The sequence below is a fragment of the Physella acuta genome, unplaced genomic scaffold (genome assembly GCF_028476545.2).
Source record: "Physella acuta isolate Inbredline_101_S28 unplaced genomic scaffold, ASM2847654v3 ptg000710l, whole genome shotgun sequence".
Classification (NCBI taxonomy): domain Eukaryota; kingdom Metazoa; phylum Mollusca; class Gastropoda; family Physidae; genus Physella; species Physella acuta.
In genome coordinates, this window is record NW_026732229.1 from 652334 (window position 1) to 669649 (window position 17316).

The 17316-nt window shown below is 36.7% G+C and overlaps 1 protein-coding gene across 2 annotated transcripts in view; it reads left to right on the forward strand.

The window, feature by feature from the left end:
- The window catches only part of LOC131949706 (arginase-1), a 30296-nt gene that overhangs the window by 4775 nt on the left and 8205 nt on the right, over positions 1-17316 (forward strand). The window contains exons 3-7 of one of the 2 annotated variants that reach the window (XM_059311570.1): positions 10707-10795; positions 14401-14550; positions 14931-15003; positions 15192-15298; positions 16316-16581. In XM_059311570.1, coding sequence (XP_059167553.1) covers positions 14476-14550; positions 14931-15003; positions 15192-15298; positions 16316-16581 — 521 coding nt within the window. In that variant the 5' untranslated portion in view covers positions 10707-10795; positions 14401-14475. Of the gene's footprint in view, positions 1-10590; positions 10796-14400; positions 14551-14930; positions 15004-15191; positions 15299-16315; positions 16582-17316 lie in introns of those variants that run through there. The other variant, XM_059311569.1, reaches the window with a different exon arrangement.

Here is a 17316-nt window from a genome sequence, read left to right on the forward strand (position 1 = left end):
CAGTCATCTCTTCGGGGGGGGGGGGGGGGGTTGGGGGGGACTATTGCCACCCCCCCCCCCCCCCCAAAGAAAGTGTACCCCCCCCCCGAACGAAATGGAATTTATATAGGAAATATATACTTTTAACTGTGTCCGCCCCCCCCCCCCTCGGAAATTGTTGTCCGCCCCCTCCCCCCCCCCCCCCGAAAATTTCATGTGCGCCCTGCAGAAAAAAGTCTGGAAGAAAAACTGATTGTAAAACCTGAAAGTAATACTCGCTACTTTTTTTTGTTTCGTATATGTTTATTGTAAAACGAAAATCAATCCGCAATATAAAAAAAAAATTAGTTATTAAATTCGGAATTGTTACTTTCTCGTATATACGAAGTATAGAGAAAGTCTTGTAATCGTGCAAAAAAAATCGAGATTTTTACAAATCTCGACGTTTTACACATCACTGATACGGAAAAAACATAATTTTGCAATCTTGTCCGTATGTCTGTCTGTCTGTCCGTGTGTAAACACGATAACTTGAGTACCGTTACAGCTAGGTTGATGAAATTTCATATATAAGTATTTTATCAAAATCGTAGATCCGTATCAACTTTTGAGCGATTTCCGATAACCGGAAGTGGTACTTTTCCTACTTTGAATTTTTCAAAAGCCTATAACTTGAGTACTATTTCAGATAGATAAATGAAATTTCACTTGTAAGTAAAAGATCTAATTCTCTACCTTCTGTTAAATTTTGAGTAATTTCCGTTGACTGGAAGTAGTAATTTACGCTACTTCCGATTTCTCAAAAACCTAATGTAAATTTTAAAAGTACTAATAATATTGCGCACTATTATGCGCTTTTTTATTTGGCGTTCACTTGGTGTGCAATTAATTTGCCTACGAGATTTTATTCTATTTTTAAAACTTTAAGTATTTAAAATGGATTAAAAATCATGTCTATAGCCCGAGTTCCCATCCCCTGTTATTTTATATAAGAATATTCGAGAAAGTTTAGGGGAGATGACTCCCGGTTTATTTTTTAGTTACCTTTTACAAAATTAAGTACGTTGTACAATAAATGTGTGTGTGTGCGTGTGTGCGTGCGTGGTTGCTTGCGTGCGTATGGGTGTGTGTGTGCGCGTGTGTGTGTGCATGCCTGCGTAAGTGTGTGTGTGTATGTGTGTGTGTCGGCGTGTATTGAATTCCGATGTGAAGAAATAAAAAGACCAACAAAATCTTCTAAGCTCTATTAAACCCTCAATGAATCATCACTTTGCCAATACCGTAATTAACATAATGAGTTGCTAAAAGCTTATAGCATCGCTCCACGTGTTACAAGTGTCTTGCCTGCCCTCAGTTCATGAACCAACCCGTTCAGTACCTGAAGCCTCTAGCACCTGAACTCACCTGTGCCTCTACCTTTTTATTGACACCGACAGCACTTAAGGGAGGTAATTTTTTTAGTGTGGGAAGTTCATGGAACGTTTTAATACATCGTCTAAGTAGGCGAGCTGGTCTTGTATGGTTGGTCTTGTATGGTTGGTCTTGTATGGTTGGTCTTGTATGGTTGGTCTTGTATGGTTGGTCTTGTATGGTTGGTCTTGTATGGTTGGTCTTGTATGGTTGGTCTTGTATGGCTGGTCTTGTATGGCTGGTCTTGTATTTTGAGTTTCTGCAAACAATTGGACGGGTTTTTTGTGCTTTGTGATGTAACCGTGGGAAATTTTTAAAAAAAGGCTTTTAAATGGAAAGAGGTTTCCGTCATAGGTGTAAATTTAGCGTTGTTTTCTTTCTTTAAATATATTAATGTACGTTGAATAGGATAGGCTGGGGTAGGGGATTAAATAGGATAGGCTGGGGTATGTGATTAAATGGGATAGGCTGAGGTATGTGATTAAATGGGGTAGGCTGGGGGTATGTGATTAAATGGGATAGGTTGAGGTATGTGATTAAATGGGATAGGTTGAGGTATGTGATTAAATGGGATAGGTTGAGGTATGTGATTAAATGGGATAGGTTGAGGTATGTGATTAAATGGGGTAGGCTGGGGGTATGTGATTAAATGGGATAGGTTGAGGTATGTGATTAAATGGGATAGGTTGAGGTATGTGATTAAATGGGATAGGTTGAGGTATGTGATTAAATGGGATAGGTTGAGGTATGTGATTAAATGGGATAGGTTGAGGTATGTGATTAAATGGGATAGGTTGAGGTATGTGATTAAATGGGATAGGTTGAGGTATGTGATTAAATGGGATAGGTTGAGGTATGTGATTAAATGGGATAGGTTGAGGTATGTGATTAAATGGGATAGGTTGAGGTATGTGATTAAATGGGATAGGTTGAGGTATGTGATTAAATGGGATAGGTGGCTAAATGGGATATGTTGGGCTGGGTGACTTATCAATTCAGTTTTAAAAAATCCTCACCAAATATTTGTTAATGTCTTCTTCACAAAGTTTGAATTTTCCAAGAAAATCCAACTTTATCTCGAGTGTCTTTCCACTCTACGCAAGTTTGCAAACAACTTTATGTATAGGCGTGCTTAGATTAAACCGCCTTTGACGTTCTTAATCTCTTTCTATTTTAGGCGAGACGAGTGAAAAATTTTTTATGTGGCTTCATTAGTGGCACAGCCAGGATTTTTTTTAAAGTTGGGTATTCATATATATATATATATATATATATATATATATATATATATATATATATATAAAATCATTTTAGGGATGTATGGAGGTGTGGTTTGTATCACCTTCCCCCCCCCCCCACTCCCCACCCCGCCTACGCCAAAATGCTCCAAAAATATATATGATTGGTAGAGGGAGGGGATGGTAGAATTTCAAGGAAACTCGGGCGACAATGCGATCAGTAACTATACAAATAACAATGACGTTCTTGTCAGGCTTTATTGTCGCGACAATGAGGAAGGAACGGCAGATAATCAATCAAACTTGTGTGTCGATTTGCGTCAATAAAGCCCGAAAATCTCCAAAAAAATTGAAGAGTTGTTTTCTAGGGAATGCGAATATTCAGCAGTTCTCAGAAAAATTCGACAAATGTGTCCTTTTTATTACAAGCTTTTATTTAACTCACTTCCTCGTCAGTCTGTCGTCAGTCTAGACGGAAACGCAGAAGTGAAAATTCGGACAGTTCTACTTGACCGATACGATTCAAAGTTAGCACGTGGGTCAAGACATGAAGACAATGCAATCTGAAACTAAATTTGACTTAATTGGATGCCTAATTAATTTTTTATGAATTAATTAAAATTTGGACCGAATTAGTAGGCCAACCACACCACACGCGTCATCACCTTCAATAGCTGCGCCATCACGTAATGGCTGCGTTCAAAAACCATTGCGCGCCTACTGAACGTGATGTTCAGTAGGCGAGCAATGGTTTTTAGTCATGTAACTCTATTGTAAATAAAACATGTAAAGTACTGAAAAAAAATTCATACAAAACGTTTTAATAACAAGCTTTTATGTAATGATGCACTAAAAAGTAGAAAATAAATTATAGACTACTATTTAAATAACTATAAAGAAAAGCGTGGGTGTCTTCCTTAACATTAGTAAAGGTATCCAATAGATACTAAAGTGACCCACGCTTTTCTTTATAGTTATTAAAATAGTAGTCTATAATTTATTTTCTACTTTTTAGTGCATCATTACATAAAAGCTTGTTATTAAAACGTTTTTTATGAATTTTTTTTTTACAAGCTTTTATTTAACTCACTTCCTCTGTCGTCGGTCTGTCGTCAGTCTAGACGGAAACGCAGGAGTGAAAATTCGGAAACTTCTACTTGACCGACACGATTCACAGTTGGCACGTGGGTCAAGACATGAAGACAATGCAATCTGAAACTAAATTTGACTTAATTGGATGCCTAATTAATTTTTTATGGATTAATTAAAATTTGGACCGAATTAGTAGGCATGTCTAGCCAACCACACCACACGCGTCATCACCTTCATTCAATAGCTGTGCCATCACGTAATGGCTGCGTTCAAAAACCATTGCGCGCCTACTGAACGTGATGATCAGTAGGCGCGCAAAGGTTTTTAGTCATTTAACTCTATTGTAAATAAAACATGTAAAGTACTGAAAAAAAAATTCATAAAAAACGTTTTAATAACAAGCTTTTATGTAATGATGCACTAAAAAGTAGAAAATAAATTATAGACTACTATTTAAATAACTATAACGAAAAGCGTGGGTGTCTTCCTTAACATTAGTAAAGGTATCCAATAGATACTAAAGTGACCCACGCTTTTCTTTATAGTTATTTAAATAGTAGTCTATAATTTATTTTCTACTTTTTAGTGCATCATTACATAAAAGCTTGTTATTAAAACGTTTTTTTATGAATTTTTTACAAGCTTTTATTTAACTCACTTCCTCTGTCTGTCGTAAGTCGTCAGTCGTCAGTCTAGACGGAAACGCAGGAGTGAAAATTCGGACAGTTCTACTTGACCGACACGATTCACAGTTGGCACGTGGGTCAAGACATGAAGACAATGCAATCTGAAACTAAATTTGACTTAATTGGATGCCTAATTGATTTTTTATGAATTAATTAAAATTTGGACCGAATTAATAGGCATGTCTAGCCAACCACACCACACGCGTCATCAATAGCTGCGCCATCACGACCACGTAATGGCTGCGTTCAAAAACCATTGCGCGCCTACTGAACGTGATATTCAGTAGGCGCGCAATGGTTTTTAGTCATGTAACTCTATTGTAGATAAAACATGTAAAGTACTGAAAAAAAAATTCATAAAAAACGTTTTAATAACAAGCTTTTATGTAATGATGCACTAAAAAGTAGAAAATAAATTATAGACTACTATTTAAATAACTATAAAGAAAAGCGTGGGTGTCTTCCTTAACATTAGTAAAGGTATCCAATAGATACTAAAGTGACCCACGCTTTTCTTTATAGTTATTTAAATAGTAGTCTATAATTTATTTTCTACTTTTTAGTGCATCATTACATAAAAGCTTGTTATTAAAACGTTTTTTATGAATTTTTTTTTACAAGCTTTTATTTAACTCACTTCCTCTGTCGACAGTCTGTCGTCAGTCTAGACGGAAACGCAGGAGTGAAAATTCGGACAGTTCTACTTGACCGATACGATTCACAGTTGGCACGTGGGTCAAGACATGAAGACAATGCAATCTGAAACTAAATTTGACTTAATTGGATGCCTAATTGATTTTTTATGAATTAATTAAAATTTGGACCGAATTAGTAGGCATGTCTAGCCAACCACACCACACGCGTCATCAATAGCTGCGCCATCACGACCACGTAATGGCTGCGTTCAAAAACCATTGCGCGCCTACTGAACGTGATATTCAGTAGGCGCGCAATGGTTTTTAGTCATGTAACTCTATTGTAGATAAAACATGTAAAGTACTGAAAAAAAAAATTCATAAAAAACGTTTTAATAACAAGCTTTTATGTAATGATGCACTAAAAAGTAGAAAATAAATTATAGACTACTATTTAAATAACTATAAAGAAAAGCGTGGGTGTCTTCCATAACATTAGTAAAGGTATCCAATAGATACTAAAGTGACCCACGCTTTTCTTTATAGTTATTTAAATAGTAGTCTATAATTTATTTTCTACTTTTTAGTGCATCATTACATAAAAGCTTGTTATTAAAACGTTTTTTATGAATTTTTTACAAGCTTTTATTTAACTCACTTCCTCTGTCGTCAGTCGTCAGTCGTCAGTCGTCAGTCAAGACGGAAACGCAGGAGTGAAAATTCGGACAGTTCTACTTGACCGATACGATTCAAAGTTAGCACGTGGGTCAAGACATGAAGACAATGCAATCTGAAACTAAATTTGACTTAATTGGATGCCTAATTAATTTTTTATGAATTAATTAAAATTTGGACCGAATTAGTAGGCATGTCTAGCCAACCACACCACACGCGTCATCACCTTCAATAGCTTCAATGGCTGCGTTCAAAAACCATTGCGCGCCTACTGAACGTGATGTTCAGTAGGCGCGCAATGGTTTTTAGTCATGTAACTCTATTGTAAATAAAACATGTAAAGTACTGAAAAAAAAATTCATAAAAAACGTTTTAATAACAAGCTTTTATGTAACGATGCACTAAAAAGTAGAAAATAAATTAAAGACTACTATTTAAATAACTATAAAGAAAAGCGTGGGTGTCTTCCTTAACATTAGTAAAGGTATCCAATAGATACTAAAGTGACCCACGCTTTTCTTTATAGTTATTTAAATAGTAGTCTTTAATTTATTTTCTACTTTTTAGTGCATCGTTACATAAAAGCTTGTTATTAAAACGTTTTTTATGAATTTTTTTTACAAGCTTTTATTTAACTCGCTTCCTCTGTCGACAGTCTGTCTGTCTAGATAGAAACGCAGGAGTGAAAATTCGGAAACTTCTACTTGACCGATACGATTCACACTTGGCACGTGGGTCAAGACATGAAGACAATGCCATCTGAAACTAAATTTGACTTAATTGGATGCCTAATTAATTTTTTATGAATTAATTAAAATTTGGACCGAATTAGTAGACATGTCTAGCCAACCACACCACACGCGTCATCACCTTCAATAGCTGCGCCATCACGTAATGGCTGCGTTCAAAAACCATTGCGCGCCTACTGAACATGATGTTCAGTAGGCGCGCAATGGTTTTTAGTCATGTAACTCTGTTGTAAATAAAACATGTAAAGTACTGAAAAAAAATTCATAAAAAACGTTTTCATAACAAGCTTTTATGTAATGATGCACTAAAAAGTAGAAAATAAATTATAGACTACTATTTAAATAACTATAAAGAAAAGCGTGGGTGTCTTCCTTAACATTAGTAAAGGTATCCAATAGATACTAAAGTGACCCACTGATTATGCGCTTAATGATTTATGGTTAGACCTAGCCTTTGTCTTGGTCTGGGCTTGGAAACTAAATTGGGTTGGGTTTATTGTCACCTTTACAGGAGTGCATGGGAGTGTATGGAAGTGTATGGGAGTGTATGGAAGTTGGTGACGTTATGACGAATTCTAAGAAAGGATGAAAGTCTACATTTTGCATTCGGAGTCTTCAGAAATGAGGGTTTCTTGTACGCATGCGCGAAACTTGATTTTGGGTGGCCAGTCTTTAAAAAATAAACTTAAGTGATTCAGCAAAACAATTGACATGTATGTAAATAATAGAATGGAGTTTTTTAATCAAACCCCGAGGTTTAATCAAACCTACGTAAACCTGTGGAACCTATATAAACCCGTGCAGTGTTTCTTCCAGACTTTTTTCTACGGGGGGGGGGGGGGGGCACTTGAAATTTTCGGGAGGGGTTAGTCTTTAATATAAATTTCATTTCGTTCGGGGGGGGGGGGTAGACATTTTCGAAGAGATGCCTGGAAGAAACTCTGAATCCGTGGAACCTACATAAACCTGTGGAACCTACATTAACTTCCGTGGAACCTACATTAACTTCCGTGGAACCTACATAAACCTGTGGAACCTACATAAACCTGTGGAACCTACATTAACCTGTGGAACCTACATTAACCTGTGGAACCTACATAAACCTGTGGAACCTACATAAACCTGTGGAACCTACATAAACCTGTGGAACCTACATTAACTTCCGTGGAACCTACATAAACCTGTGGAACCTACATTAACTTCCGTGGAACCTACATAAACCTGTGGAACCTACATTAACTTCCGTGGAACCTACATAAACCTGTGGAACCTACATAAACCTGTGGAACCTACATTAACTTCCGTGGAACCTACATAAACCTGTGGAACCTACATAAACCTGTGGAACCTACATAAACCTGTGGAACCTACATAAACCTGTGGAACCTACATAAACCTGTGGAACCTACATAAACTTCTGTGGAACCTACATTAACTTCTGTGGAACCTATATAAACCTGTGGAACCTACATAAACCTGTGCAACCTACATAAACCTGTGGAACCTACATAAACCTGTGCAACCTACATAAACCTGTGCAACCTACATAAACCTGTGGAACCTACATAAACCTGTGCAACCTACATAAACCTGTGGAACCTACATTAACCTGTGCAACCTACATAAACCTGCGGAACCTACATAAACCTGTGCAACCTACATAAACCTGTGGAACCTACATAAACCTGTGCAACCTACATAAACCTGTGCAACCTACATAAACCTGTGGAACCTACATAAACCTGCGGAACCTACATAAACCTGTGCAACCTACATAAACCTGTGGAACCTACATTAACTTCTGTGGAACCTACATAAACCTGTGCAACCTACATAAACCTGTGCAACCTACATAAACCTGTGGAACCTACATAAACCTGCGGAACCTACATAAACCTGTGCAACCTACATAAACCTGTGGAACCTACATTAACTTCTGTGGAACCTATATAAACCTGTGGAACCTACATAAACCTGTGAAACCTACATAAACCTGTGGAACCTACTATAAACCTGTGGAACCTACATAAACCTGTGCAACCTACATAAACCTGTGGAACCTACATAAACCTGTGCAACCTACATAAACCTGTGCAACCTACATAAACCTGTGGAACCTACATAAACCTGTGGAACCTACAAAACCCCCTACTACAGCTAACTCATGCCACAGACGAATGAATTGAAGAACTAATTTTGTAATGTCAAGGTTCCCTGCCAAAAAAAAGTCATGTGACTACAAGACTTACATAATCTCAAACCTTCCTGGTTTCCTAAAAAAAAACTTATCTAATCTCCAATAGTCCAAAAAAATGAATACGCCTTTATAACGTACTAAGTCTACCTAAAGTGGATATTCGGAGGGGAGGTGGGGGGGGGGGGGTAAGTTTAAAATCAATAACGTAAACAAATCGTACTAAAATGTCAATAGGGCTTGACGCAATATCTGTCAACTGTGAATATCGATTTTTTTTTACTAGCATTGATTTAACCCCATCATTGTTAGAAAAATATTTACTATATATTTCTTTAATTAAACTTTAAGCCATACAAAGGCAGTTGAAACAGTTATCCAGTACCCAGTTATCCATTACCCAATTATCTTTCGTCAAGTTATCCATTGCTCAGTTATCCATTACCCAACTACCTATCGTCCAGTTATCCATTACCCAGTTATCCATTACCCAGTTATCCATTACCCAGTTATCTATTACCCAGTTATCCATTACCCAGTTATCCATTACCCAGTTATCCATTACCCAGTTATCAATTACCCAGTTATCCATTACCCAGTTATCCATTACCCAGTTATCCATTACCACGTTATCCATTACCCAGTTATCCATTACCCAGTTATCCATTACCCAGTTATCCATTACCCAGTTATCCATTACCCAGTTATCCATTACCCAGTTATCCATTACCCAGTTATCTATCGTCCAGTTATCCATTACCCAGTTATCCATTACCCAATTATCCAATACCCAGTTATCCATTACTCAGTTATCCATTACTCAGTTATCCAATAATCAGTTGTCCATTACCCAGTTATCCATTACCCAGTTATTTATCGTCCAGTTATCCATTACCCAGTTATCCAATACTCAGTTGTCCATTACCCAGTTATCCATTACTCAGTTATTTATCGTCCAGTTATCCATTACCCAGTTATCCAATACTCAGTTGTCCATTACCTAGTTATCCATTACCCAGTTATTTATCGTCCAGTTATCCATTACCCAGTTATCCAATACTCAGTTGTCCATTACCCAGTTATCCATTACTCAGTTATCTATCGTCCAGTTATCCATTGCTCAATTGTCCATGTTCTAGCTCTACACTAAACACAGGATATGAATTAAAATTAGAGCAATAAATGGATTAATATATTCATGGATTTAATTATAACTGACACAATATTATTGCCGACTGGCGATGCTAGTCTGTATTTGGTGTAAAAAAAAATTAGTAATCCTATTTCATCATGTTGATAATTAATTAAAAGTAGCCTTTAAAGGACTGCAACATTTTTTTTTAAAACTTGAAAGGAATGTTTATTAACTGGATACATGATCGAAGTTGTAAATTATAATATACAGATTAGCCGGGTATGTAAAACATTTAGTATTGTTTTAAATGACAATCAGAAAGTAAAACGTGACTGAAAAAAAAAACCTAACCGAATTTGTTTTACAATGAATAATGCGCGTACAGAAAACGCATACATAATAGTGCGCATATAGATGTTCTGCACCACCCTCCTAAGTTATGCCAGGTACTCATTATAGCTGAGCGAATGTACTCACAAGATCAGTCACTAGAGTAAATAAGTTAATGTTGGTGCACAAATTTTGCTTTGATCTTTGAACTATGTTGTTTTGTATGTTAGCATTTGAGTGTAATCCTTGTATGCAGTAAGCTCTCAAGAAAACCTAATCCCTAAAAGACACTATTTCTTTAGATTTGAAATCAGAATGTTGAACAGAAATTTAGAGCTTGTCGAACTTTTTTAGTCCTGAATCTATTTCTATCTTGTCCTCAGTTTAAGTTTGTGAAAATGTTACTGCGTGGGATTATTAAGCTCCTTGTTAAACCCGGGATATGTCAAACCATTTTGGCGTTTGTTCAAAAATTACTGTCAAATGTATGCAGGTCGTGTTTTTGGTCTCGAACCTTCGTATATTGACAATATAAGATATAATCCTATCATGTAGATTACGTCATAAAGTTTGAATTTCCTAGGAAGAGCGACAAGGCTATTTAAAGACCTCCAGCAGGAAATTTCTAGAACTTCGCGAACAGACGTCTGACTAGGCATCGAGCTGAAATTTGTAAGTTTTGAAAATCACATTTTTGACGCTTAACAAGGAACTTTAACAAATTAAAACCTACATTTTTCTTGTGTGAAATTTAAAAGCACAATTTTAGCACTTAAAACCACATTCATAACACTTTAAAACCACATTTTTAGCACTTAATTCCACATGCATAGCACTTTAAAACCACAATTTTAGCACAATTACACACTCATAGCACTTTAAAATCACAGTTTGTAGATCCTAAAGAGCATTAAAAAAATTATACCTGCGTTTTCATAACTTTAACACTAATATTAAACATTCTTAAATTAATTTCACTAATATTGAAACTGCAGTGGTGCAATACTTTTAAAATATAAACTTGAAACTAATTGCAAAAATATAAATCTACTTTTTTAGAAGTATCAGCGCTGTTAAAAATTTGATTTCTTTTTACTCGGATTTTTGTTTGCGTGTAAGTTTTGTCGGATAGACAATTTTAGTCAATACTCGGTTTTTTTCTGAATTCGAGTAAAGAAATGTGTTATAAAATAATTTTAAGAACATGACCCGGTAAATTAAATCTATGATATTTAATATTGCTAAAATTGTTTACAAATTCACAGTTAATGCGATTTTAAAATATATATTTTTTTTTAAAACGACACCTTGAATGTCAATAAATCTGGTGACAAAAACATTCAAGAATTATTTAAATCTATAGTTTGTTGCAATATTTAAAAAGTTAACACATTTTTCCTTTAATGCTGTTTGTTTAAGTTATTTGGGATGGGAACGTCACCATATTTCATCTTACGGTGATTTTTTATTTCGAAAATGTTTTTTCTTTTATTTCTTGTAAGACGACTTAAGAATAAATAATGTGTGAATTTTTTAATATATATAATGGAATATTTTTTTATTGCCTTCTTATTTAAAATTTCATTTAGAAAATGATTTTAGAGTCGATGTAGAGTAAATTGATTTAATAACAAAGTACTGACTCCATAATAAAGTACAACTACCACTGAATCCTCTACTACGTAAAATGACGCCTGAACCTGTATTAGGTATAAACACACAGCCCTACTGCCGCCCAGTTTTCAAGAATATATCTTTCATTATCATAAAAAGATGATATTTACATTTCAAACTAAAACAAATATTTGCAATACATAAGTACATAAGCCTACCTTCATAAACTCAAAAACATACGGTGCATTCTAACGAAGGCGGAAACCCGACAAGTAACATTTTTCAAAATGTTTTATTTCTGTTTATTTTCAATACATTTTAAATCTGATTCAAATCACAGATAATACACTTTAGGCATAACAGTTTCAAATAACATTGTCAATAACATTTAAATATGCAAATGAGTATGTCATAGTTCATCAGAGCGTGTCGGCTTTCTAACATGGACATGAAACCCACCCCTCTATTCTTACCCCACCTCTAGTTACATATAAACAGGTATTTGGGATTTGGCCAGATGAGTTGTTGCTGTATGTATCTATAAATATACATTCGAGTGGATTGAATTTAGGAATTTAATCTTAAGAGGGAATGGTGGGGGTGGAGGGATAAAAACATGACGTCATTTACCTTAAGACGAGATCTTACTTGTGGGGAAGGGTTTCAAGAAGTAGGATACCTTACATTTTAGGTGATTTGTAAATACACGTAATGAAAATAAATTGTATCAGATTTTTTTAAGTTTTCGTGGGGTTAAAGGCCACCTTTTTGAACCGTCTCAGGGACAAAATTTGATGACGTCATATATTGATGACCTTGAGCGTGTATGACCGTCACATACAGAACTTGTTACCGCCGCTGTCAAGTATTTGTGACAAGTTATAGCCGTACACATTTAACGTACAGAACTTTTTATTCCAGGAACTTGTAACAAGTCAGCTCCGTACTCGCAAACTTGTTAGTGCAATTATATAGTAACAAGTCAGCTCCGTACATATTTAAAATACAGAACTTGTTAGTGCAAGTATTTAGTAACAAGTCAGCTCCGTGCATATTTAACATACAGTACTTGTTATAGCAAGAACTTGTGACAAGCTTTCGCCTTACTAACTTAACAAAACCGTTTGGGTTAGAGCCAACTGATTTGATTGGTTGTTTTTTTTGTCATTAATTTCTAATTATTTATGGAGTGTGGGGTCAGAAAATTGGAGGGGCGGGCGTAATGTCATAATCAATGGGGAGGTCAGCCAATCAGTGTCTTGTTAAACTGGGTGGTGATCTCGGTGATTGATAGAAATGTACCTAACTGGTTTCTTTTGAGCTGGAACTACCGCTTAATTTTTTGGGGTGTGTGTGTGTGGGGGGGGGGGGGGTGTGGTGGGGTGGGGTGTGTAGATCTGTCAAGCGGGACGTATTTAAGTAGGTTACGTAATAATTGCGGTATGGTGCAGGAGTAGATTTCTGAGAATGGTTTTATTCTCTAGCAGAGAAGGGTTGGGGGGAGGCTTGGTTTATGTATATGGGCTAGTAGGTGTTGTAGGGGTTAGGGGGGAAGCTCTAACACTCCACTCTACCACTCCACTCTTTCACTCCACTCTTCCACTCCACTCTTTCACTCCACTCTTCCACTCCACTCTACCACTCCACTCTTCCACTCCACTCTACCACTCCACTCTTCCACTCCGCTCTTTCACTCCACTCTTCCACTCCACTCTACCACTCCACTCTTCCACTCCACTCCACCACTCTCTTCCACTCCACTCTTTCACGCCACACTTCCACGCCACTCTACCACTCCACTCTTCCACTCCGCTCTTTCACTCCACTCTTCCACTCCACTCTACCACTCCACTCTTCCACTCCACTCTAACACTCCACTCTTCCACTCCTCCACTCCACTCTTCCACACAACTCTTCCACACAACTCCACTCTTCAACTCCACCACGCTCTTCCACTTCACTCTTCCACTCCACTCTTCCACTTTTCCACTCCACTCTTCCACTTCACTCTTCCACTCCACTCTTCCACTCCACTCCACTCTTCCACTCCACTCTTCCACTCCACTCCACTCTTCCACTCCACTCCACTCTTCCACTCCACTCTTTCACTCCACTCCACTCTTCCACTCCACTCTTCCACTCCACTCTTTCACTCCACTCTTCCACTCCACTCTTCCACTCCACTCTTCCACTCCACTCTTTCACTCCACTCCACTCTTTCACTCCACTCTTCTACTCCACTCTTTCACTCCACTCTTCCACTCCACTCTTCCACTCCACTCTTCCACTCCACTCCACTCATCCACGCCACTCTTCCACTCCACTCTTCCACTCCACTCTTTCACTCCACATTTCCACTCCACTCTTTCACTCCATTATTTCACTCCACTCCACTCTTCCACTCCACTCTTCCTATCTTCCACTCCTCTCCACTTTTTCACTCCAACACTCCAGTCCTACACTCCGCTCTTTTACTATCCCTTCCACTGCAAATGTAATGGAAACATATTAACTCTACTTCATCTGCCCAAAAAAGCCGTCAGGTCCGATAAAGATAAACTTCATTTTTTTTACATGAGAATCAACACAGACATATTGATCTAGCCACTCAATCAGACATGGCTGTTTTACATTGGGAAAATGATTGTATAACTTGTTTACAGTCTGTAGATTGGTGAGGCCTCTAGACTCTATGTACACCACATCGTTGATTGAACAATCATACAATCACCATCACGATGTCCAGAGTAGAAGAGACGAGAGACAGACTGAAAACAATCGGCGTCCTAGGCTTCCCATTCTCGAAAGGACAGGTACGATATAATTGAACACTTAACACACACACACACACACACACATATATATATATACATATATATATATATACATAATAGTATATATATATATGTATATATATATATATATATATATATATATATATATATATATATATATATATATATATATATATATATATATATATATATATATATATGTGTGTGTGTGTGTGTGTTTTCTGATATAAGATTTAAGTTAACAAATAGACAAGGGTACTTGTAGAAATATGCGTAATGAAGGGGACCGTGACAAAACTGTATTGTCTTTTATAAGTATTGACTAATGGTTAGTTGGATTTAGTTAGCAGAGTGGAGATTTTGTTTCGTTCAAACGTCAAACTTTTGAATGTTTTCAGCCCCGAGCAGGAGCGGAGCAGGGCCCGAGTGCTCTGAGAGAAGCTGGGCTCATAAGTGACCTCGAAGCTCTAGGTAAATCCACCTGTTTGTTAGGCTTATTCCTTGTTACTGAATTTTTTTTATTCGTCTTCAAACGTCCGCCATCTTTTTCATTAAAAATTTAAAAGTTTTTTTTTCGTATTTAAATTTATAAATCATGTCACTAAAAATGTTTTACACTTGCCCATTAAATGTAGGCCTACAACTCTTGTTGTTCTTAGGTCGGAGAGTTATCGATCATGGCGATGTTGCCATTAAAGACATTGAACTAGATGAACCAGTTCTAAATGTGAAAAACTCCAAATCTGTTGGAGAGAATAACAGGAAGGTATGCTTTATTTATGAATGACGAATAATTTCTCTTCTAAACATTGTTTAAAAGACAAAATGATTTTTGATAATGTAACAAATCACGCATTCTAGAAAAAAAAGTTTTTAAGTGTTGCTAATCATATTTATTTAATGTTTGTATGTACTTATTCAATACTTATAATTGTTTATTAAATACTTATTATTGTTTATTAAATATTTGTAACTGTTTATTTAATACTTATAATGGTTTATTAAATTTCTGTGATTTTTAAAAATTAAATAATAATTATAATTCTTTATTAAATTTTTGTGATTTTTTTAAATTAAATAATTATAATTATTTTATCAATATCTGTTATTCTATATTAAAAAGTCATACTTATGCCATTTATTTTTTATTTTTTTATCAAGTATCTGTACTTTTAAAAAAATTTTTTTATTGTTTATTAAATAGTTATAAAAAATTGTAATTGTTTAATAATTAGGCCTAATTCTAATTATTAACTAATTATTAAAAATTGTGTATAGCTACAGCCAGTGGCGTAGCGAGGTCGGGTGTCACCCGGTGCGGCACTTAATGGTGTCACCCCCCCCCCCCCAAAGGCGTAGCGACCCTTCCCGGGGATAAATTTTCGATTTGCACTCCCCCTCAAGTTTTCGATTTGCACCCCCCCCCCCCCCCCCTCAAGCTTTCAATTTGCACCCCCCCTCAAATTTTTCTCTATATGTTTTGCTATTTTTTGCCTTGGTGTCACCCCCTAAATGGTGTCACCCGGTGCGGTCCGCACCCCCCCCCCCTCGCTACGCCTCTGCTTATAGATCTAATTTTTTGTATTGAATTTCTGTAATTGCTTGATAAATAATTTTAATTCTTTATTAAATATATGTTACTGTTTATTTAATAGTCATACTTATATTTTTTATGAAGTATCTGTAATTACTTTTGAAATAATAATTGTTTATTAATTAAATATGTATTATTGTTTATTAAATCTTTAAATTTGTGTATTTCTAATTCTTTGTACGACGACAGCTGTCCAAAAGGGTAGCCCAGATTCTGGGCTCCAACCAACAAGTTCTCCTGTTGGGCGGGGACCACAGCATGGCCATAGGGTCAATTCACGGCCACGCCCAGGTCGAGAAGAACCTGGTGGTCGTGTGGGTGGACGCCCACGCCGACATCAACACGCCTCTGACGTCATCCAGCGGGAACATCCACGGCATGCCGCTGTCGTTTCTGGTGAAGGAGCTGGAGAGACACGTCCCGAAGATTGAGGCGTTTGACTGGGTTAAGCCTTGGTTAGTTGCTTATGAGTTTCTTTTGTGTATGCGTGGTTATAGGAGCGTTATGTTTGTCTTTAGTGCCTATGTCATTGTCATTGTGGGGTTTTTTTTTGGGTTTTTTTTTTGTTTTTAGTAGGTTTTTTTTTTTAAATGTGTTGTATTTGTTTGTTTCATTGTAAATGTGTTTTTTGTGATTGTGTAAATTGTGTCCTTGTAGATGTCTTTGCAAATGCTTTACTGTTTCTTTGTAAATGTGTTTTAGTGTCCTAGAGTGTCCTAATGTAGATTCTGTGTGTCTGCGTGCTTGTCTTTTGTCGTAGTACGTGCGTGTGTCGTCCATGGTGTGTCTTGTGGGCAACTCTGTTGGGTGTCTCTGAAAATATTAATGTTTGCACGTGCGCCTTTTGAGCCGTGAGTACTCATCAATTAGCCTTACTCATAAGTTGGTTAATTTGTCGTCACCACTTGATGAATGTGGCCCTAATCTTAAAACAAATCAAAGCTCTTCTAGACCAAAGCATTTAACAACCATAATGGCTAGAGTGTCGTGATTAGCGCTTCTATTCATTTTGAGAAAGGGTTTGTGGCACACGTAAAACCCCATTTAGTGCCTCTCACAATCACCCTGTGTGTACCTCACACAATCACAGATTTACCTTCTGTGTACCTCACACAATCACAGACGTACCTTCTGTGTACCTCACACAATCACAGACGTACCTTCTGTGTACCTCACACAATCACAGACTT